The sequence below is a fragment of the Herpailurus yagouaroundi genome, unplaced genomic scaffold, assembly GCF_014898765.1.
Source record: "Herpailurus yagouaroundi ecotype Mexico unplaced genomic scaffold, PumYag 67641, whole genome shotgun sequence".
Lineage (NCBI taxonomy): Eukaryota > Metazoa > Chordata > Mammalia > Carnivora > Felidae > Herpailurus > Herpailurus yagouaroundi.
The window spans coordinates 6,550,578-6,577,935 of record NW_024420442.1 but is presented as its reverse complement, the minus strand read 5'-3'; the positions used below and the strand labels follow the sequence as shown (position 1 = coordinate 6,577,935).

The 27,358-nt window shown below is 42.8% G+C and overlaps 1 protein-coding gene and 3 long non-coding RNA genes across 15 annotated transcripts in view; 2 read left to right on the top strand and 2 right to left on the bottom strand.

Moving 5' to 3' along the window:
- The window catches only part of LOC121025401 (uncharacterized), a 63,771-nt gene extending 62,264 nt beyond the window's left edge, over positions 1–1,507 (bottom strand). The window contains exon 1 of the long non-coding RNA XR_005788033.1: positions 1,356–1,507. This is a non-coding gene — a long non-coding RNA (uncharacterized LOC121025401). The remainder of the gene's footprint in view (positions 1–1,355) is intronic.
- Positions 324–20,556, top strand: LOC121025402 (uncharacterized). Its single transcript, XR_005788034.1, has 3 exons — positions 324–1,303; positions 8,776–8,903; positions 19,285–20,556. It is a non-coding gene; the product is annotated as an uncharacterized LOC121025402 (long non-coding RNA).
- Positions 20,557–24,831: 4,275 nt separating this feature from the next.
- LOC121025406 (uncharacterized) lies at positions 24,832–26,863 on the bottom strand. Its single transcript, XR_005788035.1, has 2 exons — positions 26,549–26,863; positions 24,832–26,262 (listed from the first exon to the last, which is right to left on the bottom strand). It is a non-coding gene; the product is annotated as an uncharacterized LOC121025406 (long non-coding RNA).
- THOC2 (THO complex subunit 2) overlaps positions 26,195–27,358 on the top strand; it is a 120,309-nt gene continuing 119,145 nt past the window's right edge. For all 12 annotated transcript variants that reach the window (XM_040467946.1, XM_040467941.1, XM_040467951.1 and 9 more), the window contains exon 1: positions 26,195–26,289. In XM_040467946.1, the coding sequence (XP_040323880.1) occupies positions 26,219–26,289 (71 nt within the window). In that variant the 5' untranslated portion in view covers positions 26,195–26,218. The remainder of the gene's footprint in view (positions 26,290–27,358) is intronic.

The following is a 27,358-nucleotide window of genomic DNA, read 5'->3' as shown; positions in this document are numbered from 1 at the left end:
AGGCTACTCCTGCTAGAAAGCAAGAGAGGAACACTGTATCGGTTTGAGGTCAGTATCCCCCAAGATCAGGAAGAGTATCTTGGGAAGGGCTGGGCTGGGACCTTGGACAGGGTATGTGAACCTGCACTGGACCCCTGAAGATTCAGAGATTTGGGGGACCCAGATTGCTCCAGCTGCCCCACTCACTGAGATTTCCTGCCAGTTTCTACACTGGCTTGACTGGCATAATTCAAACAGGAAAAACTCAGAGCCATTCCAATTTTCTGGAGCTCCATAACATCAAAAAGAGCCGATGGGATGTATTCCACACACTGTATTATGGAATTTCTTTAAGGAATTGCTAAAATATATGGGGTCCCATTGTTTTGTAGTACTCCTACATATTTTATCTAGATTAGATTCTAGATAGCGAAAAGATCCATTAATTAGCTCGGGAGATTTAGCCCAGCAAGTATGCAGAACATTTGACCTCAATGTCAGAAATGGAAGAAACTGCACTGTCCAGTATACTGATCACTAGCCACACGTGGGTACTGAGCACCGAAAATGTTGGTAATCCCATTGAAAATGTGCTGGAAGTGTAAACACATGCAAGATGTCGAAGACGTGGTATGAAAAAGAAGAAATGTGAAATATCTCATAATTTTCATACTGATGAATATTGATATATTTTGGATATATTAAGAGAATATATTAAGGTTTATTTGACCTATTTCTTTCAGCTTTTTTTTTTTTTTTAACATAGCCACTAGTATTTAAAAACACACGTGTAGGGGTGCCTGGCTGGCTCAGTGGGAAGGGCGTGGGACTCTTGATCTCAGAGTCCCGAGTTCTAAGCCCCAAGTTGGATGCCGAGACGACTAAAATAAATAAAGTTAAAAATCACACGTGTAGCTCACATATGCCACTTGAGTCGTATTTCTATTGTACAGTGCTGCAACGGATATTTACTGTGACGTTTCCTGAATTCCTGTTCTTAAAAAATATATATATTTATATTTTAAATTCCAGTATAATTAACACACAGTTTGAATTCCTGTTCCTTTGACTCACTGGGGAGTTCCAACCAGCACAGGAATATTGGTAGGCCCATCCTTATGGCTTGCTGTGGCTTTAACTGTATAAAGGCCGATGGGTGTCATTAATTACTATGTTCATCGTCAACTCTCCGTAATCTTTTGATTAATGGGGAAGGAATATGAAGACATCCGGCGTCTATGCACACCGGAAAGTGCACGTCGAGAGAGGGGAACACGACGGGAAGGTCAGAAGCAGGGGCAGCAACAAAACAACAAAACCCGCGGTAAGTTATCCTGCACCGCGACTGGCTACAGCCAGTCCTTTCGCGGACCGACCTGTGAAGGCCAACCTTCGAGGTGTGCGTTCGGCTGACATCCTGTGGCTGTGTGCCACTGCGTACCGCCCGAGCACCCGGCTGGACATCAGCTGCCGGAGGACGAGCCCGAGCGGCGGCGGCTGTGCGGCTGGAGCCGCTCCAGGAGGGACCTGGCGCCACGAGCCCGGCGCGGGGCGGGGGAGGGGCGGGGTGGGGAGAGCGGGAGAGGGGGGAGGGGGCGGAGGCGGCGACAAAGGAGGAGGCGATAGCATCCGGGGCCCCGACGCCGGAAGATGGGGCCGGCGGCCGCTACCCTAAGCCCGGAAAACCCGGGAGTTGCCACTTCCGCGCGGCGGAGCCGATGTCCCCGGAGCCGCTCCCGCCGCCCTGTCGCCTCTGCTCCGAGTGACCGGGTCCCCGGACTCCGCGCCCGCGCGCCTCCCGCCTGACCCGGGACTGGGCCCGCCCGCCCGCTCCCCAAAGCCCGAGTGTTCGTAAAGGACAAGTAACATAGATAAACTCTAGGCTAGCTAGACTAAGGAAGGAAGAAAAGGAAGAGGAGGTAAAATGCTAGTAATGACAATGTAGCTAAAAACAGATATATGTTAAAAGACTTAAAAGAGAATCTCGTGTGCAACAAATGTGTGCAACAGAATCTCGTGTGCAACAGAAAGAATGATGGATTTCCTGGCAAACTATAAACTACTGAAATTGACCCAAGAAATAGAAAACCGGAAGAGAGCAGTAACTGTGGACGGGCATTGAAAGTCAGCGGGTTCAGTTGGTTTTATAGCCAAGTTCTCGATAACCTTTAAATAACAAATAATTTTGATGTCAGTTGCTCCCTTCTAGATTAATGTTTTTCAAAACATCTGTGGTGCAGGACCCGTTTTTAAAACATTTACATTTGTGGAGATCTGCTTTTGTGAAATTTAATAAGAATATTAGAGAAATAGGCGAAGTACAAGCACAATTTTTAAAATTTAAGATTCATCGGAAATAAATTACGTTTCATTAAATGTAATGAAAACCAATTTAGCATAGGGACAAGAAAGTAATTACAAAAGCGGAATGCAGTATTCTTTGATGAATCCAGCAATCACTGCTTGGGTGTCATAACGATGCCAAATTATTATAAACATTTGTAACCGCTCTCCATTTCTGCACTTATCCCATCATGGGTCGGTAACAAACAGTTCAGAGACTGGCACCAGTTCTCAGAGCACAGAAAAAGATGGAGAGATCCCAAATTCATTTTGCAAAGCTAGTATATCCTTACATATGGTTATAGGATATTAAAACATTTGTACAAAATACACACAAAGCCCAAACAAAATATTAATAAACGGAATCAAGCAGTGTAGCAAAAAATGATTCAACATTAGGAAGTCTATCAACATAATTTATGAGATGAAAAAATTAAAAGAGGAAACCCGTAGTGTTATGTTAATAGAAACGGAAAATACATTTAAAAATTCAGCAGCCATTCTTAATAAATATTTCAAGTAAAATAGAAATTTTAAGTAAACCATTTAAATATGATGAACATGGCTTACCAAAACTCAACAGCAAGCATTATACTAAATGAGAAAACAGTAAAATCATTTGCATAAAAATCATGAACGAGAGAAGGATGCTGTCACCGCTATTATTCAACATTGTTTTTGGATGTTCTAATCCAATAAGACAAGACAATGGAGTAATACGTGTAGCTTACTAATAGTGGTCGTCAAACTTCTGTTTTCCCCTTCTTTCTTAGGAATATAGTTTTGTCTTCAAAATTCTATTATCTTCTTCCTTGGAAATATAGTTTTAGCTAAGGACATGGCAGAGAGACTATTGCCCAGGTTCTCCTGAAGCTAAGTGCAGCCATATGACTGTGTTTGCACCAGTGGAATATGCACAGATGTGATGAGGTCAATGTAGAAATTGTTTATCCTAGACTTTTCTCCCACCTTGTTCCTCATGGGCTGGGATGTAGATGTAACCATAGCTCAGCCTCAATCATGCAGATGAGTACAACACTCCACTAGATGGTAGGGCAATGAGATGAAAGGAACATGGGTCACTGAATAGCCTGGAGGAGCAGGGTTATTTGTTCCACCAGCCTGGACTGTGTATGAAAGAAATAAACTTCGATTGGGGCGCCTGGGTGGCTCAATCGGTTAAGCGTCTGACTTCGCTCAGGTTATGATCCGCAGTTCATGAGTTCAAGCCCCGCTCAGGTTATGATCTCGCAGTTTGTGAGTTCAAGCCCCGAATTGGGCTATGTGCTGACGGTTCAGAGCCTGGAGCCTGGTTCGAATTCTGTGTCTCCTTCTCTCTCTCCTCCTCCCCTGATCACAGTCTGTCTCTCTTCCTCTCTCTCACAAAAATAAATAAACTTAAAAAAATTTTTTTTAATTAAAAAAAAAGAAATAAACTTCGATCTCATTTACACCACTATATTTCTCTGTCTCTCTCTCTGTCTCTCTCTCCCCATCAGGTGTGTTCAGCTTTTACCACAACTAAAATGATAGGAATTTACATTAGAAAGAATGTGTAAAAAATTATATTTGTAGAAAGTTACTAGATTCTAGTTTTACAAGAACTACCAGAAGTAATTCAAGTTTTTGGTAAGGTGGTTAACTATATGAAAATAGGCAAAAACTAATAATATTTCTTTGTTATCAATAACCAGCTAAACATAGTAAAGGGAAAATATTCTATTCACAACACTGACAAAAATGTAAAATACTTGGGAATGAGTGGAAGAGGAACTATACAGAATTTATATGATGAACATAAAGTAAGATCTGAAGAGGGGTGCCTGGTTGGCTCAATTGGCAGAGCCTGTGACTTTTGATTTCAGGGTGGTGAGTTCGAGTCCCACGTTGGGTGGAGAGATTACTTAAAAAAAAAAGATATGAAGAAATGGAAAGACATAATATTATAAGAACAGTTATCTTCCCTGAAGGACAAATATAATGCAGTTCAAATAGGGCTCTTATAAAAGTCTCATATTATTTCATTAATCATAAAAATTAGTATTTTATTCTTTTAAATGAGTTAAATGTTCATACGGTTCTAGTTCAAAAGTTACCAACAGGCATGCAGCTCTCTTTACCCCTCCCCCACCCCTCCCCCAGCCAGTCAGTTATCTTTTGCGTTGGCAATTTAGGTCACCAGTTTCTCCCAGGTACTTTCAGAGACATTTGAATCATTTTTTAACACAATATTCACATTGTTCTTCATATTGCTTTGTCTTATCAATGTGACTTTTGAGATGTACATAGAGAGCTCGCTTCTTGTTCCTTTGTGTATACAGAGTTTCATTTTAGCCTGACGCAGGGCTCTATCCCATGACTCTGGGATCATGACATGAGTGGAAATCAAGAGCACTGGGTGTTGTCTGTAAGCCAATTTGACAAAGAAAAAAAGGAAAGAAAGAAAGAAAGAAAGAAAGAAAGAAAGAAAGAAAGAAAGAAAGAAAGAAAGAAAGAAAAAGAAAGAAAGAAAGAAAAAGAAAGAAAAATCTAGACTCAGATGCTCAACCAAACGAGCCACCCAGGTGCCCTGCAGCATGTGCATTTTAAATGCTTGTACATATTGGGGCACCTGGGTGGTTCAGTCACTTAAGTGTCCGACTTCAGCTCAGGTCATGATCTCGCTGTTTGTGGGTTCGAGCCCTCCCCCCCAACTCTCTGCTCTCTGTGCAGAGAGTGCAGAGCTCTCTGTGCTGTCAGTGCAGAGCCTGCTATGGATGCTCTGTTCTCCTCTCTGCCTCTCTCTCTCTCTTTCTCAAAAATAAACGTTAAAAAATTTTTTTTGGTCTTTGCTCTTCTGTGAGGTGTCATTTCATTTTACATTTTTCTAATCATGATGAAGTTTGAACATGTTTTCATATGTTTAAGGGCCATTTATAGTTACGATTTATGAACTGTATGCTCATAATCTTTGCCCATCATTCGACTAGGTGGTTGCTCATTTTCTTTTGATTTTATTGTGACTCTTTATATGTTATGGAAATTGGTCTTTTGTGAGATTAGTTGCAAGTATGTTTTGGGAGATACTAAAAGTATCATAAATCCCCATGATCAAAACAATGTGGTGGGGCACCAGGGTGGCTCAGTTTGTTCAGCGTCTGACTCTTGATCTCAGCTCAGGTCTTGATCTCAGGGCCATGAGTTCAAGCCCTGCATTGGGCTCCGCACTGCACATGAAGCCTACTTGAAAAAAACAACAACAGTGTGATACAGTGATACCATGTTAGTGAAATATAATTTATTATATTATATATATTAGTGAAATCTATATTATATTATATATTAATGAAACTTAATGAAATATAATTGCCCAGAAACAAGATCCAAATATACATAGTAAATTAATAGATAACAAAAGTGGTACTTTAATTCAATTGTTTGAAGAATCGATGTCAGCACAATTGGCTATCCACAGAAAACAGAGCCGTGCCCCTGTATCGTACCATATGAAAAATATAATCTAGATGAATGAACAATTTTTTAAATAAAATGATTTTAAGGCAATTTTAGATTTAGAGAAAGATAGCAAAGATAGCATAGAGTTTCTATATACCTCACATCCAGTTTCTTTTATTAACATCTTACATTAATATAGATGGTACATGTGTCATCATTTTTTGGTTGTTGTTTAATTGTTCCAGCTTTGGCTATCAGGAGTGCTTTCAGTTTGGCTCCTGTGTCCCTTTGACACACCTTCATCATTGTGGATTTTTTGGAAGCACTTTTCTTGCTTTGGGGCCACTACAAGTTGTTGCAGGCTCATCTTGTACCTTTTCTACCCTGGTTTTAGAATCAGCCATTTCTCCAGGGAGTCTCTGGGCCTTTTCTTGAAGAATGCTATCAGAAACCAAACTCGGGGTGTTAGGCATGCTCATTGCTGCTGAGGTGTCATTGCTTCTAGGTCCTCTCAGCTGACAGAGCAAGGAGATGTTTGTTTGTGGGTAACCAGAATACATATATACGTATTTCTAAATATTCCTTATGTAGTTATCCATATCTAGATTAAGCTAAACATGAATTCATACTGAAATCTAACTCCACTCTGTTACCACATAAATCATACTAGCTTCCTCTCACCTTACTTCTCTGAAATGTTGGATGAACAATTTTATTAAAGAAATACAAAATATTTGAAAAAATACAAAATATTTGAAGAAAATTTGGAGAACTTTTATTGAGGTCTAGGAGAACATTTTTGGATGTCAGGGAAATCTTTCCAAATGAAGCACAAAATCCAGAAGCCATTAAAAAATTTACATACGATTGACTATTTAGATTAAAAAAAATTTTTATGTTCCCAAACAATATAAACAAAGTCAAATGACACATGCTATATGATATATATTTGCAACATATATAATACATATAGGGATGATATTCCTCGTACACAAAGAGTTTCTAGGAGGTAAAAGCCTAATTGAAAAAAAAAATGGGCGGGGTGCCTGGGTGGCTCAGTCAGTTGGGCGCCTAACTCTTGGTTTCCAGTCAGGTCATGATTTCAAGGTTGTGAGATCCAGCCCTGCATCAGGCTCTGTGCTGGGTGCGGAGCTTGCTTGGGATCCCTGCTCTCCCTCTCTTTCTTCCCCTCCCCTGCTCATGCTCTCACTCTCTGTCTCTCAAATAAATAAACATTTAAAAAAACAAATAAAAATATTTATTCAAAAACATTTACTAAATACCTCCAATTACAAGGTCCTGTACTGGGCTTAGGTATTAAAAATGACCGAGACCGTCTTACAGCTCCTGCATTTGAAAAGCTAGAATTTTTATGAATAAAGCTTTAAAAAAAAAAAAAGGAAAAAAATGGCCAAAAGATATGAATAAACAACTCATGAAGAGAAAATCTAAATGGCCAGTGAATGAAAAGATGTTCAACCTCCCTAATGGTGATGGAAATAATTATAGTAAAATGAGGTACTGTTTTCATCATTAAGATTTAAAAGTTAAAGGGGGCACCTGGCTGGTTTGGTTGTAGAACATGTGACCCTTGTTCTCAAGGTTGTAAGTTTGAGCCCCATGTTAGGTGTAAAGATTACTTAAAAATAATATCTTAAAAACAAAAGATTTAAAAGTTAAAGGATTAACAACATCGTATGCCATCAAGGACTGGGGAAAATATCACTATCAACTTTGCTGGTAAGAAGTAAGTCAAGGTAACCCTTTTGGAGAGACATCTGAAGGTAGATTTTTTTTTAAGAAAACTTTTTGAGTTTATTTTATTTTTAGTAATTTCTACACCCAACACGGGGCTTGAACTCACGACCTCCACATCAAGAGTCGCATGCTCTTCCAACTGAGCCAGCCAGGTGCCCCTGAAGGTAAATTTTTATAAGTGAAAATACACATACATTTTAATTTCGCAATCCTTAATTTCAGAGTCTCTATAAATAAAAGCACTGATTCATTAGGTTATACACTAAAGAATGCTCATGGCAGCATTGTTATAATGTAGAGGCAAATCTGAAAACTACCTGAATGTTTAGCAGTAGGGGAATGGATATCCATATTATAGAATGACACAGCTATTAAAATATGAATTAGATATACAATTTATTGGCCTGGAAGAATTTCCGTAAAGCCTCATAACATGAAAAAAAAGATTATTACAGAATAGTGTATCTGGCATGATTTTGGGGTGGGGGCAGTACAACCAAAAACCGTGGCAACAAAAACCCTGTATATGTGTATCTTTTAGTGTGAACAGAGGCCAGAGAGGAGATGTGTTAGGTTGGGTTTTCCCACTGTTAGACACTGATGTAAGGGTTTGAGTGCAACTAGTCTATTTGGGAGGTGATCCTAGGAAGGAGACAGAAAAGTAAGGCAGGGAAGGAAGGAAACCCATGCAAGGTGCTTTAGTGAGCAGGCATGGCTGTGGGCAATTGGGTCTCAGTCCTACTGGGGATTTCTAGGTGACTGTGGAACACACTTCAAGGTTGTGTCACCTGGGCAGGAGGTGAGGAAGCTGGCAATATTCCCTGCCAGTCCCATCGGGGTATGGCATCACTTCTTATTTTGGCTGGGTTGATGGAGTTTCAGAAGGTTTCACTTAGCCACTTCTATCATGATGGCTTTTCCTTGTCATGTGAGGGCACAATTTGAGGGTTCTTCTAACTGCTGAATATGTTTCTTCCAATAATACACTTAAGGACCAGAGAAATGACCATGGATCCAATGGTGTGGATCCATTGGATTCACTGTGAGACTTGGGCCAGGGCTCTATTTCCTACCAAGTCTCCATACATCCCACTCTAACAAAGGACCCCATGATGGTGCCTTAGGTTCCCTGACATCAGCTCCCCAAAATATGGGTATTCTTCCCCCCTCCCCCAAACAGTCACACAGATAAATGGCCTAGGTCCTGTTGATGCAGAGTAGCTGGAATCATAACTGTATATATTTGCTGTGGCATTGCAGGGTCCTTCCTCAAGGGGACTTGGCCTTTCTTCACTTGATCAGTCCTGGGTCTGGGAACCTGCTCAGGGATGGAAACTAAAGGATCATGATTTTTCCACTGCAGCAACTGACAGTAGTCTACTGCTCAGGTATTCTTGATTTGTTTATTTTTATTTTTATTTTTAGTTTTATAAGCAGTACCCTTGCTGGGTTCTGTTAGGAGCTGAATTGTGTTCCCCCAAAATTCACATGTTGAAGTCCTAACCCTCAGTGTCTTAGAATGTAATATATTTGGATACAGGACCTTTAAAAAGGTAATTAAGATAGAATGAGGTCATTTGGGTGGGCCTTAATCCAAATTGACTAGTGTCCTTATAAGAAGAAGAAATTAGGACACAGACAACAAACAGACTGAGGGGCAACCACGTGAAGACTCAGCGAGAAGGCAGCCATCTGCAAGGCAAGGAGAGAGGCCTCAGAAGAACCTGACTCTGCCAACAATTTGATCTTGGACTTCTAGCTTCTAGAACTGTGAGGAAATAAATTTCTGTTGTTTAAGCTACTAAGTCCTGTATTTTGTTAGGGCACTCTTAGTTAACTGGTACAGCTTGCCGTATATATTGTTCCCAGGAATGCCATCGTTTATTAGCCATCTCTACCGACCCCTACAGGTCAAAGCCCCATCTTTGCCATTCCAGACTTGGTGTCTATAGTGGTTACTACACTTACCTTGACTGTGACAGTTAACTGCTGACACTTGGTGTCTGCTCTTCTAGAATCCTATCATCCCCTTTGACACCTAGATGTGTCACTATCTTACATAACAGTCTCCCCTATCATGAACCCCGACCCATAGAAGACAACCGCCATGGAGCTTTTCAATAATGCCAGTAACACATTCCTTGTTGTCTTAATAAAAAAAGTGTCCTCTGGGCCCTTCCAGGGGACACCATCAACTAGTGTGTTTTCTGGTCTTACGTAAGAAAGCCACTCTAGTTTGCCCATCCCTCTGAGCTTTTTGCCTCTTCTCTCAGTACTCTGTCAAGGCAATTCCAACAACTCCACTTCATTTACTATATAGGCTTTGTTTTTTCCAAGTTTCAAGGAGCCATTCCAGAAGCATACTAGGACTGACTCTGTGTGTCCTTGCCAGGATGTGAAATCCTGAGTCATGGGAGAGTGTTCCAATATCAATACACTCTTCCATATCCAGTGTTATATTCTTCCCCGGTTCAGGACCCTCAAGATCCATTCCCGGGTTTATTGTCTCAATTCCAGCAAGTGTATATTCATCAAGTCCTACAACTGTTCAGTGAATAATCTCTTTTATCTCCTACTAGAAATGGCATTTCCCTGCTTGGGCCATACTAAGAATTGTCCCTAGCTCTCTGTCTCTAGAAGAAATATGCGGAAGTGGGGGCAGATCTTGAGAAAGACAAGCATCCTTCTCCTGTGTAACTTTACTGCCCTCACAATCAAATCTGGGTCTGGAAGAGATCAAAGTTCCCACGAAGGCCTTCTGCTTCCATACTGTTCCTTGACTTAGTGATTGGCTGACCAAACCTGTCATCTGCTTTCTTTAGCGTTTCTAAGGCCATCGATAACAGCAAACCAGCTCCTTGATTCTCAGTTTTCATCTTTCAAGGGCTGGCACTATTGCATGAACCAGTGCATTTCCTTCCATTTGTGTCCTATCCCAATCCAGCATAGGTGAAAGTCTCATCAATTGTAATTCTACAACATGCCAGGGACTGCCACCACTCTACTTACCGGGAGTAATGAGGTCTTTGTATTCATATGCTGTACAGGTAATCCAATTCAAGAATCCCATCCTGAAGGTACACTTCAAAAGACCACTTCTGGTACTGTCTTACTTTGGATGAAACAGACCCTCCGATAAATTGTTGAGAGCAAGTGGTTTATTTGGAAGGCAACCCCAGGAATCCACAAGGGGAAGTGGGGAAGTGAGATAGGGAAGACATGGAAAACAATACAAGGTCTGTTTATGAGCAGGTCAGCGCTGTGGGAAGCCGGGAGTTGATTCTATTGGGACCTCAGGAAGACAAAATAGAACATGCCTCGGGTTTTCCACCTGGGAAACAAGGAAGCTGGGATATTTTTCCTATATTCATGCTCATCACTGATGCGTCTGCTCCTATGGACCTTAACTCCTTGCCACTTCTGGCTAAGCACACTCTGTGGCCAAAAAGTCCTCGGGCACAGTCGCAGGTGCTCACAGTAAGAAGTCACTGAAACAGAAACAATGAGTGCCTAGGGGATATTGGGAGAAGCATCGACACAGGATGTGAACCTTTTCTTTATACACACTGTGTCCTTTTTCTGGTCGAGGAGAGCGCGGGCCCTGTGTACTGGCTGCCAAGGGGCAGGGAGATGAAAGGTTTCCTCCTTTAGACTTTGAAGTGGGTGGTACAGCCCACCAGTGCTGGACACACTGGGAATGGGATGGTGGACAGAAAGTCCACTGTGTCTACATGTCATGATTGAGTTAGGTCTCTGGGATATTCTCTCATAGTTGCTTATACTGACTTATCACTCAGAGACGCTTTGTCTGCGTGTAACTGAATAAATACAAGAGCTGAAAAGTGTGGGTCTGTGGGGTTTTTTTTCCCTCACAGAGCTAGAAGGCTGGAAGTCAGGGGCTGCTGGCATTTGTTCAGCAGTTCAACAATATCGGGGCTGATGGCTTTGCAGTTCTCTTGGCCTTTCCCTCAGTGTCACTAGATGACCTTTACAGCTTCCCATTCAAGGCAAGAATAGGGAAGGAGAGGAAGGGACTGACTTGTGTCAGGACAGCAAAGGTTTTCCCGTAGAACCCACGCATTAGTTTCCTATGCCTGCCATAACAAATCTCCATAAATGTAGAGTCTTTTTTTGTTGTTGTTTTTAAAAATTTTTTAAATGTTTTTATTTATTTTTGAGACAGAGAGAGACAGAGCGTGAGTGGGGGAGGGGCAGAGAGAGAGGGAGACGCAGAATCCGAAGCAGGCTCCAGGCTCTGAGCTGTCGGCACAGAGCCCGACACGGGGCTCAAACCCACGAACCATGAGATCATGACCTGAGCTGAAGTTGGATGCTTGACCAACTGAGCCACCCAGGCGCCCAATGTAGAGTCTTAAAACAACACAAACTTATTATCTTCCAGTTCTGGGTGTCAGAAGTCTGAAGTGGGTTTTGCTAGGCTAACCCACAGTGTTGATAGGGTTGCATTCCTTCCAGAGGCTCTAAGAGAGCATCAGTTTCCCTGCCTTTTCCACCTGCCAGACGGGGCCTGTATTCCTTGACTGGTGGCCCCCTTCTGACTTCACGGCCAGCCATCGTATCACTGCCACTCTGCTTTGGTTATCACACCTTCTCTGACTTTTTAGCCCTCCGTGCCACATTTAAGGATCCTTGTAATCACATTGGGCCCAACCGGATAAGCCCTCTTCTAATGTCAACTGATTAGTAAGCTGAATTCCATCTGCAACCTGAATTGTTGCCACGTAACCTATCATATGCATAGGCTCTGGGGATTAGGATATGATCGAGGGGAACATGATTTGCCTACCACAATCCACTTTTGTCTCATTGCCCAAAATTCCAGCTAGAAGGAGGCTTGAGAGTGAGAGGTGGGTTAGCTGAGCAACGGTGTCGGCCATACTAGCACTTCTCAAAGTTTGTAATTACATATTTCTTGTATGATTTTCTCCCCTCATAGATCCTATTTCCACGAGAGCAAGAACCATATCTGTTTGGCTCACCATTGTATTTTCAGAATATAATGCCATACCTAACATATAGTAGCAGCTCAGTAAATTTTTGGTGCATAAAGGAATGCATGAACAAGTTCATAGATACACACACACACACACACACACACACACACAAAAGTATACCGTAGCATTTTCTGGGTCATAGCCAGGAACTGGAAGCAATCTGTTCGTTTGTAGGAAACTGGTTATACAAATAACTGACTTTTTAAAAAGTAAACCCCTGCTCCATGTTTACAAAGGAATATTCAGCCTTTATAAATAATGACACCGATCTTAAATGCGGTGACATGAAAGAATGTTCGTTATTTATCACCGGGGGAAAATGCAAGTTGCAGAACAGCATGTCTCAGATGACCCTATTTGTGTGATAGAGAATAAACGAACCTTATTGCCCTGGGGAGGGAACAACACAAGGAACCAGAAAGAACAAAGAGTCTAATTCTTGGCTTTGAATTGTTCTGGGAACACACACTAAGCACATTCCTGTCTCATGGTCTTTGCACTGATTGTTCTTTCTGTCTGGAATACTCCTCCCTCACATATTAACATATTGATATTAATTAACATTTATGTTAACATAATAATAGCTTGCTCTCCCCTTTCATTAAGTCTCTGTCCAATGTCACCTTCTTAGAGGGGGCCTGACTTCACCACCCTGTCTTAAATAGCATGCCCTATACCACTCTCCATTCCCTTGATCCACTTTATTTTATATGACATTATGTATCTATTTGTTTAATTGTTTATTTGTTTAAGTTTATTTATTTAGCTAATCTCTACCCCCAACATGGGGCTTGAAGTCACAACCCCCAGATCAAAAGTCACATGCTGTACAGTCAGGTGCTCCTTGTTTAATGGTTTATTATATTGCTTCTCCACTTGAACATAAGTGCCATGAGGCCAAGGATCTAGGCGATTCTGATGCAGGTTGCCGAAGTGCCTCAGTTTAAGAATCACTTTTTTTTTAAGTTTATTTATTTTGAGAGAGAGAGAGAGAGAGATAGCAAGGGAAGGGGAGAGAGAGAGAGGGAGAGGGAGAGGGAGAGAGAGAGAGAGAGAGAGAGAGAGAGAGAGAGAGAGAGAGAGAATCCCAAGTAGGCTCCCCGCTGTCAGCGCAGAGCCTGCTGCGGGGCTCCATCTCACAAACCATAAGATTGTGACCCAAGCCGAAATCAAGAGTTGGACACTTAACTGACTGAGCCACCCAGCAGTTCTCAAAGTGTGGTCTCCAGACCAGTAACATCAGCATCACCTGGGAACTTGTTAGGAAGGCAAATTTGCAAGTGTCACCCCAGACCTACCGAGTCAAAAACCCTGGGAGTAAGGCCCAGCAGTCTGTTGTTAACAAGCCTTCCAGGTGATTCTGATACCCACTCAAGTCTGAGAACCACTGACTTTGCTGTTGTTGTTGTTTTTTATAATTTTTTTAATCTTTTTTTTTAAATTTTTTTTTCAACGTTTATTTATTTTTGGGACAGAGAGAGACAGAGCATGAACGGGGGAGGGGCAGAGAAAGAGGGAGACACAGAATCGGAAACAGGCTCCAGGCTCCGAGCCATCAGCCCAGAGCCCGACGTGGGGCTCGAACTCACGGACCGCGAGATCGTGACCTGGCTGAAGTCGGACGCTTAACCGACTGCGCCACCCAGGCGCCCTAATTTTTTTAATCTTTATTTATTTTTGAGAGAGAGAGAGAGTGAGAGAGAGAGAGCACGAACATGGGAGGAACAGAGAGAGAAGGAGACACAGAATCCAAAGCAAGCTCCAGGCTCTGAGCTGTCCGCACAGAGCCAGATGTGGGACTCGAACCCACGAACTGGGAGATCATGACCTGAGCCGAAGTCAGACGCTCAACCGACCGAGCCACACAGGCGCCCCTTTGCTGTTGTTTTTTAGGCAGCACTCCCTGGCTCTTTTTCCTAGGGATCTTTTCCAAATAGAAAGAGGCTAACTCTTCCTTATTCTTTCCTCTATGCTGCTCCTAAGAATGTTCTGAATAAGATAGAAACATTGAAATGCTGTGTTTAACTTACCTTAATTTAACTTAAATTTTTCTTTAACTTGACTGTCTAGAAAAGGGGATGACAGTAAGCACTTTTGGCTTTGTGGGCCACACAGTCTGATGCAACTGTGCAACTCTGCCAGTGTAGTGGGAAAGCAGCCATGGACAATATGGAAATGAATGAGCACGGCTGTGTGCCAATAAAACTTCATATATGGACACTGAAATTTGAATTGTCAGCAATCTGGTGGCATAATGTGTACGTAGTATGCTATTATTTTGCATTTCTCCGGTTACATTCATTTGGCCTCTTCTGTGAAGTGCTTGCCCATTTCTTTTGCCCCCTTCCCTATCTGCTGAAGGGAAGTCATTCCAATGGGCAGTACCCTCAGTCATTCATTTTGTACGGAGGGATATGAAGCCCTGATATACAAACGCACGGTGAATCCTGAAGACTGGCAAGTATCTTGTCTCACTGGAGGCATAGAAAGAACAACGCTGAAATACCAGTGACAAGGGTGTCTGGCAAAGAGATATGAAGATGGGCCCCTGGGGTTGGCTCAAAGTGTGCATATCTTCGTCTCACGTTAATATTCACCAAAGAACATCCATTTCAGAGTAGATTCAAAACCAACCAGAAGCCAAACTTCTCCTTGGCCACCACAATACTTGTGCAATGGGCCCCAGAATAGGTGGTTATGCGAGCAGGGAGGGAAGCAATGCATGGGCCCAGGGGCATGGGCTTCCCCTCCCCAAGGCTGAGTTAGCTACTACCCCTGCTGAGTGCCCAAGAAGCCAACAGGGGAGACCAGTGGTGGGTCCTGTATACAGTGCCAGCGACTAAAGGGACGCTAGCCAGCCACCTTATGGTCTGGATTACCTCAGACCCCTTCCACCTTGGAAGGGACAGTGAGTTGTCTTTAATGGGATTGATACATACTTTGGATTTGGGTTTGTTTTGCCTGCCTGTACTGCCTCTGCCCAGGGCTACCGCCTCCTCATTTGCTTCACAGGTTTCGCTCTCCAGTAAATGCTTTGCATCCTAACTCAATTTCAGCTTTGGCTTCCTAAAGAATGCAATCTGTGACAACCTCTTTTCTAGGGGAAAATGAGACACTTGTAATGCGTGGCATGCGCTGGATGATGATTACTCAAATTATCAGTGATGGTGGCTTGAAATGGAATACAAGTGGAGGGCAAAGCTTTGGGAAATCAAGTGGCTAGAGCACTTAGTCCCTATGGTGACAGCGATGATTGCAAAGGATGTGGCTAGGGCTAACTGCTTCTGATGACCGTAGAGAGCTTATACAGAAAAGAGGACAAATGGAAAGCCTTGAATGCACAACACAGATCATAGTGGAAAATGAAAGAGCCTCAATGTCACCATTCAAGTAGTCTTTATTCTCCTGGAACTGTAGGAGAGATATGCCTGAAGATCATGCTCAGGGGCTGATTATAAATGTTGCAGAGGTACAGCATCAATTAAACATATGGCCTTGTTAGAACTCTTAGGTTAACCGAAGGGCACTCCTGGGGAAAGAATAGAACCTTAACACATTGGGTGGAAATATTTAGGCATAAACAGAAGAGGTTGAGAAAAATTTTGCCTCCACATTTCCCTGAACCTTCCTTGCCAGTAGAAGCAATCATACATCCTTTGTCTAATGGTACCAGCCCTTCCTCTGCATAAAAACCACTTGGTGACTTCCATTGGGGTGTTTGCTTCACAAGAAATACTGATTCTCCTCAGGACTAACCCCCACAACAATTCATTGCCTCTGCTCCAATAAGAATCATTGGATTTCAGTGTAGCCTGTAGGCCCATAGATCCCTGAAGTGGATCTATGATGTGCAATCTGCTCAGTGCCTACTTCTTAACTATACTCATAGACTGCAGTAGAGTTTCCTGGGTTGCGGGATTTTCAGTTTTAAAACTGTGACAGTACCAAGAAAATTCGGGTCAGTTGGTCACTCTACTGGGAGGACACTCTTCACTAAGGCATTAAGAAATATATCGGTGAGGGGAGCACCAGTATTACTGAAAAGCTTTATGGAATATCTTCTGTAGGCCAGAGATGATTGTAGGAGATGCTTCAGTGGAACTGGACACCCTGATTTCAATAAGAATAGTGGGGTCTTAAAGGGTAGAGTCTCGGTGATGGCACTTAACTGTCAGAACTAAAGTGGGTGCAACTCTCATAAAACACAATGATAGAGTGTTTTGACTTCCGTCTGTTGCAGTGAGTGATTATGGAATTTTCTGGGAATGAGATAGACATGATATAGAGAAGCAGAAAAATTCTAAGTCTGGTGGGCAAAAATGTTGCAGACTCTTGAACTCTTACTCTGTTCCCTGATCTACTAAGCCAGTCCACAGATCTGGAGCTCTTTATTAAGGTGAGGAGAGATCTCTTTGAGAAGGGACCTTACTGTAATCTATCACAGATGTATACTGCAAATCTCCATCCAAGTTTTCCTCAGACTGGGGCCTGTAGTCATTTACTAGGAGGCCATGACCAGGGTAAAAAAAAAATATCCAGAACCTTCTGAGGTCTATAAGATTCTGGCTCTGAATTGATGCTAATTACTGGAACCACAGTATGCCATTGTGGTTCACGTCCAGAGTGGGGACTTATGGAGTCAGGTGATAGATTAGGTCTTGGTCTGAGTTCATTTCAGTGGGAACTTGGACCCATCTTGGCCAAATCACCACACGTTATTTTTCTGACTCATGATCCATGGAGGGAGGGCTCTTATTATAGGAAAGGTGAAGTACTATCCCCTGAAACTGTATGCCTCTCTCCTTTCACCTGTACTGCCAAGAAAGTAAACCAAAGCAACACCAAATTCCTGAGGCAACTGAAGAGATAGAAGCCACCACCAAAGACTTGAACAATGAAACTGATGACTCCAACCACATGCCCCTGTATAACTTGCCTGTTTGGCCTGTGGGAAAAGGCATATAAGTTTTGGAGAATACTTGTGAATTATTGTTAAATTAATCGGGTTGCGACCCCAATGAAACCGTGTTTCTTAATGTGGTGTCTTTACTGGATCAAATCAACCCAGCCTCTGGCACCTACTGACCCAGCAACTATCATCAGCAGAGATAATCAGAAATAGTTTGCACTCACTCTCTTATCTCAGGGCTATCTCCAATCATGCTGTTTTCTGTCATAATCTAGTCCAGAAGGAAGTTGTCTTTTTATTCCACAGGCATAATACCGATCCATTACATTTGTGGCATTATGCTAATGAATCTGAGGGGCAAGAAGAATCAAGTGTTCTAGATGCCTTACGACCAGAGGATATGAAATAAGCCCTGTGAAAGTTCAGGGGCCTGCTACGTGGATGACCTTTCTAGGGGTCCAGTGATCTGGGGAATGTCAGAATATCTCTTCTAAAGTAAGAGATAAGTTGTTTTTCCTTGCACCACCCACCACAAAGAAAGAAACCAATACTTGATGGACCCCTCTGGATTTAGGAGGCAACACGTACCATGTTTGGCCATGCTGCTCTAACCCATTTACTGACTTACCTGTAAGGCTGCCAGTTTTGAGTGGGATCTGAAGCAAGAAAAGCCTCAGCAACAAATATGAGTCTGTGGTACAGATGTTCTATGAAGCCTCAATAGAAGCCTCCTGGCACAGACTCTTAGGGCATTGAAGTAAGGCCATGCTCTCCTTAATTGACAGTGACTCTCCCTTTGAAAGGCAATGCCTCTATTGCTACCAGGCCCTGATAGTGACTGAATTACTGACCATGGGACACAGGAGACTATGTGACTTGAACTGGCCATTATGAAATGGGTATTGTCTAATCCACTCAGTCATCAAGTGGCCATGTGCAGCAGCATTCCATTGTTCAATGGGAACTGTGTTTGAAATCAGGTCTCAGAAAATCGGGAAGGTAAAAGTGAATGAAGAAATGGCTCAGGCTCACATGGTACTTGCTCCTACTACCTGACTGCCTTTCCATCATACCTATGGCCTCAAGAAGAGTTCTCTATAACCATTTAACAGAGCGAGAAAATGTAGGCGTATGGCTTTATAGATGGGTCTTCATGGTAGGCTGGCAACTGGTAGAAGTGAGTCATAGGTGGCTGGCAGACCCACTCAGGGATGGTCCCTAAAGACAGAAAATCCTCCCAAGTAGTACGTCTGATTGTCTTCTTTGGTGGAAGAAGAAATGGCCTAATATATTGATGTAGACTGATTCAGGGGCAGAGTCTAACATGTTGACTGGATGGTGAAGAATGTGGAAAGAACTAGACAGGAATTTGGTGATAAGGAGGCCTAAGAAAAATGTATATGCACGGGCCTATTAAAATGGGCCAGAGTGTGAAGAGATTTGTGTTTCATATAATTGCCTCCAGAGGACATCCACCATGGAAGGGGCTCTCAGTAATCAGGTGGCTAAGATAACCTATTCTGTTGATTTTAGCCTCTCCGGCTACCATAGTGCTTGCTCAGTAGACCCACGCACAAAATGGCTGTGGCAGCTGGGGTGGGGTGTATATATGGGGTCTTCCCTCCCTGAAGCTGATCTGTCTACTATCACTTTGAATTGGTAATCTGCTTATCAGCAGAGACCAGACGCTGAGGCACCAGCATGGCACCATTCCCTGGGGGGACCAGATAGTCATCTGTTGGCAGATTGGTTACACTGAACCTCTTCCATCACGGAGGAGGCACCGACTGTCTTCACAGGAATAGATACACATTCTGAATATGAATTTGCTTTTCATTCTTGCAGAGCTTTTGCCAGCACCACCATGTGGACTCACAGAATGCCTGATTCATCACCATGGTATCCCACCCAACATTGCTTCCAACAAAGGAACTCAGCTTAGCTTGAAGGAAGTGTGGCGATGGGCTCATCACCATGGAATTCATTCGTCTTATCATATGTTTCATCACCTAGGAATACCTGGCTTGACAAAGCCAGAATGGTGAAATTTCCTGTGGAAGGCTCAGTTATGGTGCCATAGCCTGCAAATTTGGGGGCTGTCCTACAGAGCCTAGTATATACTTTAAACCAGAGGCCAATATATCATATCATCTCCTTTGTAGCCAGAATGTATGGGTCCAGGATTCGATAGGTGGAGGTGGGATTGACCCCTCTCCCTGAAGAAATATTTACTTCCCATCCCTACATCTTGGACTCAGTGGGTTAAGAGGTTCTAATGCCGGAGGAAGAGATGCTTCCACCAGAGGATGCCTGAGGATTCTGATGTTTTGGAAACTGACACTGCCTTCTGGCCATTTTGTGTTCTTCATGCTGTTTAACTAACAGGCAGACAACGGGTTCATTGTATAGACCAGGGTGGTCCATCGTGATCACCAAAGGCAGATTAGATTGTTACTATACAATAGCAAGGAAGACTATGTCTAGCACCCATGGACTTCGCTGGGGTGACTCTTATCACTCCCTTGCTCAATAGTACCAGTCAACGAAAACTGGTAACCCGGTCAAGGTAAGATTATAAGGACTCAGATCCTGTGGGGATGAAGGTTTAGGCCACTCCACCAAGGAACGTATCCTGCGCTACTGAGATGCTGATGGAAGGTAAGGGAAACGTGGAGTGGGTGGCAGAAAAATTGAAGCAACGACTATCAACTTAGTGCCTCCTTCCAGCTACAGAAGCAGGGATTATAACAACTATGTTTTATGTTTAGAGCCCCCTTTCCCTTCCACTTTATATGAAAAGTACCAGTGGTCATTAATATTTTAGATTTCATGTGGGAGTATGAATGAATTGTCATCCCCCTGCAATGGTACAGTAGCTGATAGGAATTTGTACATTCCATTTGAAGGCATGGGTTTTTCATCTGGACAAAGGGCAAGAGTGGTGTGGAGGGGCAAAAGGAATGGTCAATGCTGGGAATTCTGTTTTCCCTTTCAAGATTCACTTTATACCCTTCTCCAACCTGCTCTCTCCCCTGACCCATATTAATTGCATTTGCCAGGCTCCCCCACATTACAGCTTTTAGTAGCTATCGGCCAATGGGAGGTATCAATAGGAGATCGAGTGGTGGAAGGAGAGAAAGGTCAGGGAATTTATTCCCCACAGTCCCTCCGTAAAGGGATGTGACTTGGCAATGATTCCTCTGCAGAAGGCCACAGTTCCTGTTGAATGTTCCTTTCCTTATTATTTTATTTTATTTTTCCTTATTTCCTTAGGTTTTGGTAACCATTCCCTCTCCTTGCCCCTTTAGATTTGGGGGTGCTAATGTCTTCCCGTGTTGCTAGCCCTGAGGTGCTTCACTATCCATTGTTGGTTTCCCTTAATCCTGCTCACATCCTTGTGCATGGTTCCTTCATTAAACTGTCTTCAGGGGTGCCTGGCTGGATCAGTTGGTGGAACATGCGACTCTTGATCTCGGGGTTTTAAGTTCAAGCCCCATGTTGGGTGTAGAGTTTACGTAAACATAAAATCTTAAAAAAAAAAAAAAGCTGTCCTTAATTATCCACTTTGAGTATGTTGTTTCTTGTCATAAACCCAACTGATACAATTCCTAATATTTGTGTGTGTGTGTGTGTATAATTCCTAATATTTGTGTGTGTGTGTGTGTGTGTGTATATATCTTCTCCTGTTTTTGTAACTAGTCTTTACAGAGGTTTATCAGTTTTTTTTTAAACGTTTATTTATTTTTGAGACAGAGAGAGACAGAGCATGAACGGGGGAGGGGCAGAGAGAGAGGGAGACACAGAATTGGAAGCAGGCTCCAGGCTCTGAGCTGTCAGCCCAGAGCCCGACGCGGGGCTCGAACTCACAGACTGCGAGATCGTGACCTGAGCTGAAGTCAGACACTTAACCGACTGAGCCACCCAGGCGCCCCAAGGTTTATTAGTTTTATTAGACTTTTCAACCAGCCAATTTTTGGTTTTATTGATCTTTTGTATTGGCAATTTTCTTTTTTTTATTAACATTTATTTTAAAATGTCTTTATTTCTGCTTTCATTTACTCTGTTATTGTTTTTGTAACTTCTTTTTGTCTTGTTTTGTTTTTGTTTTTGTAACTCTTAAATTGGATGCTTAGCTTTTTAATTTCCAGCCTTGCTTCGTAGGAAGGTTTAATGACATAAATTTCTTTCTAAATACCACTTTGGCTGCAAACCATCATTTTTAAATTAGTTTCTTTCCCTTTCTTTGTTTCTTTCTTTGTTTCTTTCTTTGTCTCTTTCTTTGTTTCTTTGTTTCTTTCTTTGTTTCTTTGTTTCTTTCTTTGTTTCTTTGTTTCTTTCTTTCTTTTTAAGTAGGCTCTATGCCCAACGTGGGGCTTGAACTCATGACCCTGAGATCAAGAGTCACTTGCTCTACTGACTGAGCCAGTCAGGTGCCCCTATTATTTTTGATATGTAATGTTTTCATTATTGTTGTTAAGTATTTTCTAATTTTTAGTATGATTTGTTTGACATGTGATTTCAAGTATGTTTTTAAATTTCCAAACATAGATGTTTTCTTTATCTTCTTTCTTGTTATTGGTTTCCAATTTAATTGCAGTGTGGTCACAAAATGTGAAATGTATGAGACTGATTTCTTTGAAATGTGTTGACATTTTTTTTAACCTAGTGTATGATTAACTTTCACAAATGTTCCATGCACTGGACCACCACTAGATGACATATTGCTTTTGTGTGAATTAGGAAAATATGCTCTTTCTTCCAGATGGATGTAGCACCACACCTGAGCATGTGGTTCGGCAAGTGGAGCATGGGATGGGTTTTGACCCCCACTTGTCCCCTTGGCTAGGTGCTTTTGATCAGTGAACAATCTATACATGGTGGCTCATTCACATGTTCTTGTAAAGAATGTTTCTTTTTAAAAATTAAAAAAAAATGTTTATCTATTTTTGAGAGAGAGAGACAGAGACAGAGTGCAAGCAGGGGAGGGGCAGAGAGAGAGGGAGACACAGAAACAGAAGCAGGCTCCAGGCTCTGAGCTGTCAGCACAGAGCCTGACACAGGGCTCGAACCCACAAACCGCGAGATCATGACCTGAGCCGAATTTGGATGCTTAACCAACTGAGCCACCCAGGTGCCCCAAGAATGTTTATTTTCTAGTTGCTAGGTACAGTGTTTTCTGCGTATCTACTAGAACAAACTTATTTGATATTTAAATTTTCTGCATCTTTCCTGACTTTTTGTCTGCTTCATCTATGAATTTATGAGAGAGATAAATTAAAGACTCACTCTGGTGGTGGATTTGTCTATTTCTCCTTGTAGTTCTGTTAATTTTGGTTTCATATATTCAAAGCTGTTGAGTTCATTCAAGATTAGGATTATTTCATTTTTTTTTGTTGAATTGAAATTTTTATCAATATATTGTAAACGTCTTTATTATTTTTCAGTATTTTTAAAAGATTTTATTTTTAAGTAATCTCTACACTCAACCTGGGGCTTGAACCTCAAGCCCAAGATCAAGAGACATATGCTCTACTGACTGAGCCAGCCAAGCACCCCTTATAACCTTTAAATCTAGTAATTATTCTCCCCTGGAGTCTATTTTGTGTGATATTAATCTAGCTGTAACAGCTTAATTTTTGTTGATCATAGTATTTGCCTGGTGTATTTTTTCCATCGTTTTTACTTTCAAATTTACTGTGTACCTGTGTTTTAGGGGTGTCTCTTAAAAATAGCTAGACTTCTTTAAATGCAGACTGATAATCTTTACTTTTAACTAGAGCATTTGGTTCATTTACATTTTATGCAGTTATTGATATATTTAAGTTTAAACCTACCATCTTCCTCTATTCTCTTTGTCCCACTTTTCCAAAATGTTTTTTCTCCTTTCTTGCCTTTTTTGGGGATTGATTGATTTTTTTTTTTCTCTTTCTCTCTTTCAATTTTCCCCCCTCTGGTAGTTTGGAAGGTATATCCTATGTTAGTGGCTATCCTAGATATTTTAATATGCATATTTAACATAATTAAGTCTTCAGTTAATAGAAATCCAATACTGACACACAGCATTCTAGGGGACAATTCCACAAAGGCTACAGTTTTTGCATTCATTCTTCCATTATTTTATTTATTTTGTCTTGTTTTGCTTTACCTTACAATGACCTAAAATTAACCTATCACTCCATGCATCAGACTGTCAACATTGAAAGTACCTAATCCCTAGCCTTCACCACAGACCTCGGTCCCTGCCTAGTCCATTGGTACCCAGGAGCCGGTGACATCCCCAGTGAACAGTACTCTCAGCTGCTGAGACAATACCAGATACTGATAGCAAAGAACAGGCAAGCCAACAACAAAGATGCAAAAGATATGATAGCTTTGCAATCTTATGGCACAAACAGCCAACTGGCTCTGAGGAATCCCTAAAGGAGTCATCATAACATGGAAAATTAGTTCTGCAGACTCTGGGAGAAGGGAAAATCAAGGCTCAAAGGGCATCACTGCAGTCAGGTCATATCATATTTGTGGCATACTGAATGGTACACATACTGCACACAGTTCAGCGTTTGGAAGGAGAAATCACTGCGATAAAGTGGCAAGGCAAACCACGATACAGCAGAATGTTGTCAGTGGCTCTCAACAGGGGGTTATTTTGTACCGCAGGAGACATTTTGCAATGTCTGGAGATATTGTTTTAACAACTGGTGTGTGGGGAGGGGGGGGGGGGGGGGGGGGAGGGAGGTTCTACTGACATCTAGCGGGTCAAGGCCGGGGAGGATGTTGCTAAATAATCTACAATGCACAGGGTCCTCCCTGTCCTCTGCAAAGAGTTACCTGGACTCACATGTGGATAGTGCCCACTGCTATAGATTATAGAGTGAAGTATACATAAGCAGCAGGATAGCGTGCCTTGTATCACCGAAGCCATCCTGTAATAATGATTTTACATTTTTTTAAGGGAGGATGACGGTACAACCAAGATTCACTATGCCTTTCTGTGCACTTTAAAAATATTCCATAATAATGAAAAATGAAAAGATCAACGGGCACTCATATCTCTGAACCTCCTTGAAAGGGCAAAGGGTTTTTATGAACAGATGTCCTTGAAACAGAACGGTGTATGTTTTCCAATGAGTGGCTTTAGGATTTCGAAATCAGACAGGACATTAGGAGACTAGACATAGCTGATAAAAAACAATCATGAACAACGTAGTATTTTCCCAGAACTTCTGAATACAGCCTATCCCCTGAACAGCCTTTCAACACAAATAAACATGGTCTATTTGGCGAAACTTGCCAAATTTAGAAGATACTAGTTTAAAGTTCGTACCTTAATATATGTGTGGTAGGATTTCTTCCTTTGGTTGTCTATATTTTCTAAAATTTCTGCCAAACACGTATCATTACAACCTTTTTATTTTGAAAAGTTGCACAAATGGAACAATCCCTGCCTGTCCTTCACACAGACTCCTAAAATGTTAACATTTTACATTTGCTTAATCATCCTACAGTTTTCTTCTGAAACATCTTAGCGTAAGTTGCAAGGTAATGCCCCATTATCTCTAAATACTCCACGGAGTATTTTCTTAAACAAGGACTTCCACGTTAACCGTAGTACAGGTATTAAAATCATGCAATTTACATTGATATAATATTATTACTTAGTCTATAGACATTCAAATTTTGTCAATTGTCCCAATAATGTCCTTTTTAGCAAAACAAAAATGTTCTTTTTCTGGCTGGGGATCAGTTGTCCTGTCTGTTGTTTCTATTAATCCGGAGGAGTTTCTCAATATGTCTCTTTGTCTTTAGTGACTTTGACGATTTTGAAGAGTGCAAGCAAGCCAGTTATTTTTGTAGACTGTCCCTCAAGATGGGTTTGTTTGATGCTCCCTCATGACTAAATTCAGGGTATGCGAATTTTGGCGTGATGAACGCTACAAAATTGGTTAGTGTTTTTCTTAGCACCTTATCAGGAGGCACATGATGCCCATTTCTGGGCGTGCTGATTTTCGTCATAGTTAGGACGGAGTCCGCCATGTTTTCCCACAGTAAAGTTTTTATTTCGCCTTTGAAATAGTATTTAGTCGGGAGATACTTTTGAGACGGTGTAATGTAAACAAGTTGTTTCTTATGGTACTTGCGCCCCCTAGTCTTGTGTAAGGTTAGAGTGACAGAAGCCGATTACAGAGGGTGTCAGCAAGGGTTTCCAAGGGTCAATTTCTCTCTTCCTCGCTAGCTTGTCTTCCTTGTATTAGCATAATGCCTAGCACATAGTAAATGGCTGCTTCTTCTGATTAATTTCTTTTTTCTCAGCAGTTGGTAGGGTGTATTGTAGCTGATCTGCTTATGCTCGTCTTTCCCACAGACTGTGAGCTCGCTGAGGGTAGGCACAGTGGCTTATTGCTTCTCTACCCCCAGTGCCTAGCACATATTAGGCGCTTGAAAAATACATGCTTGAATTAGTGGCCTGGAGTAGGTATCACGGAAGAAGAGAAGCTGAGTCGGCCCGAGGATGGCACTTTTTCCTGTTCTAAAGGGATGCCAGGGCAACAGGGCAAGGGTTGTAGGGGGCGCGGTCGGCGTAGTCACTCTGCAAAGGGACCCACGGGTCTCAGCCACCCGGTTGGAAGCAGGGCCTCGGGTTTCCGCGGGTGGGGAGGAAAGTGGGGCGGGAAATCGAAAACCGAACTCGCAGCTCCCGGCATTCCCCGTGGGCGGTGCTCCCCTTTGACCCCTCGCTCGCGTGCTACACATCCGGGCTTCTGCTACTAGTGAGGGGAAGATGGCGGCCGCAACTGTGGTGGTTCCCGTAGAGTGGATAAAGAACTGGGAGAAATCAGGGAGAGGCGAATTGTGAGTGTCCGGGCTGGAGGCGGGCGCACGGCCGGGCCGGGCCCGGGCGTCAGTCGTGCTCTCCCAAATGGGGAGAGGTCGGGGGGGGGGGGGGGAAGATGTGCCCCCCCCCCCATCCGGGCGGCGGGTGTGGAGGGTTGGCTAGGAGTTTCGAACTCGGGGAGGAGAGGTGCTGGTCACCGCCGCCGACCTCCTACCTTCCCTGGCCTCCCCGAAATCCCCGTTGCCCGCTGTAGTCTGTCCTCCTTTAGTCTCTTACCAGAACTCCCGTTTCGCCCCTGCGGGTCCCCGCGCTCCAGCTCCGTCTCTTTTTGTCCCCCTCTTCGCTTGAGCTCACTTGGCTCCTTTCTTTTTTACGGGGCCGCGCCGGGGGGGTTCGGACTTTTTGTCTCTCTGTCCCATTTCTTCACTCTGCACCCGTTCGACTCCGCAGTTTGGAGCCCGGCGCCTCCTCTGCCCGAAGCCCGAGGAGGGCGAACCGTCCCGACTCCTTCCCCTCCTCTCCGCCCGCCGCCGCGATGCCCGGGGCGTCGCGAAGAGCCCCGCTTGGCACCTCTCGTCCTCCTGGGGAGCGGTCTTTCGGATCGTCCCGGCCTCGCGCGGCGCGGCTGGCCGTGGGAGAAGTGTAGCTGGGATTACCGCTTTCCCCGAAGACCTGCCGGCATTTCTTTGCTCCGTCTTTTCACTTTAGAGCTATTTCGGGTCTGATTCAACTTTCGTCATTAAATGTTTCCTAAGCCCCATTTTGTCCTGGGACTGCAACTAATTTTGGCAACTCTCCAAGGTTCTCGAGTACCTGGAATAACGCGTTTCCTTTAGTCATAAAACTTGTTTTTTTTTTCCCCCCGGTAATACAGAAAACAGTAATTTGCCATACCCGCGGTTTCCTCGCCCAAAATTTCAGTTTGCGCTCTCTCGGAAAAAAAAAAAAAAAAGAAATCGTTTAAGCAGCAAAATAAACCCTAGATTCAAAAACAAGTAACTTATTTCTAATTTTTTTCTCTGAATCGCGTTATTAGCTAAAGCTCAACATTGTATGAGATTAACTCTGGCCATTTTTGCGGTCTTG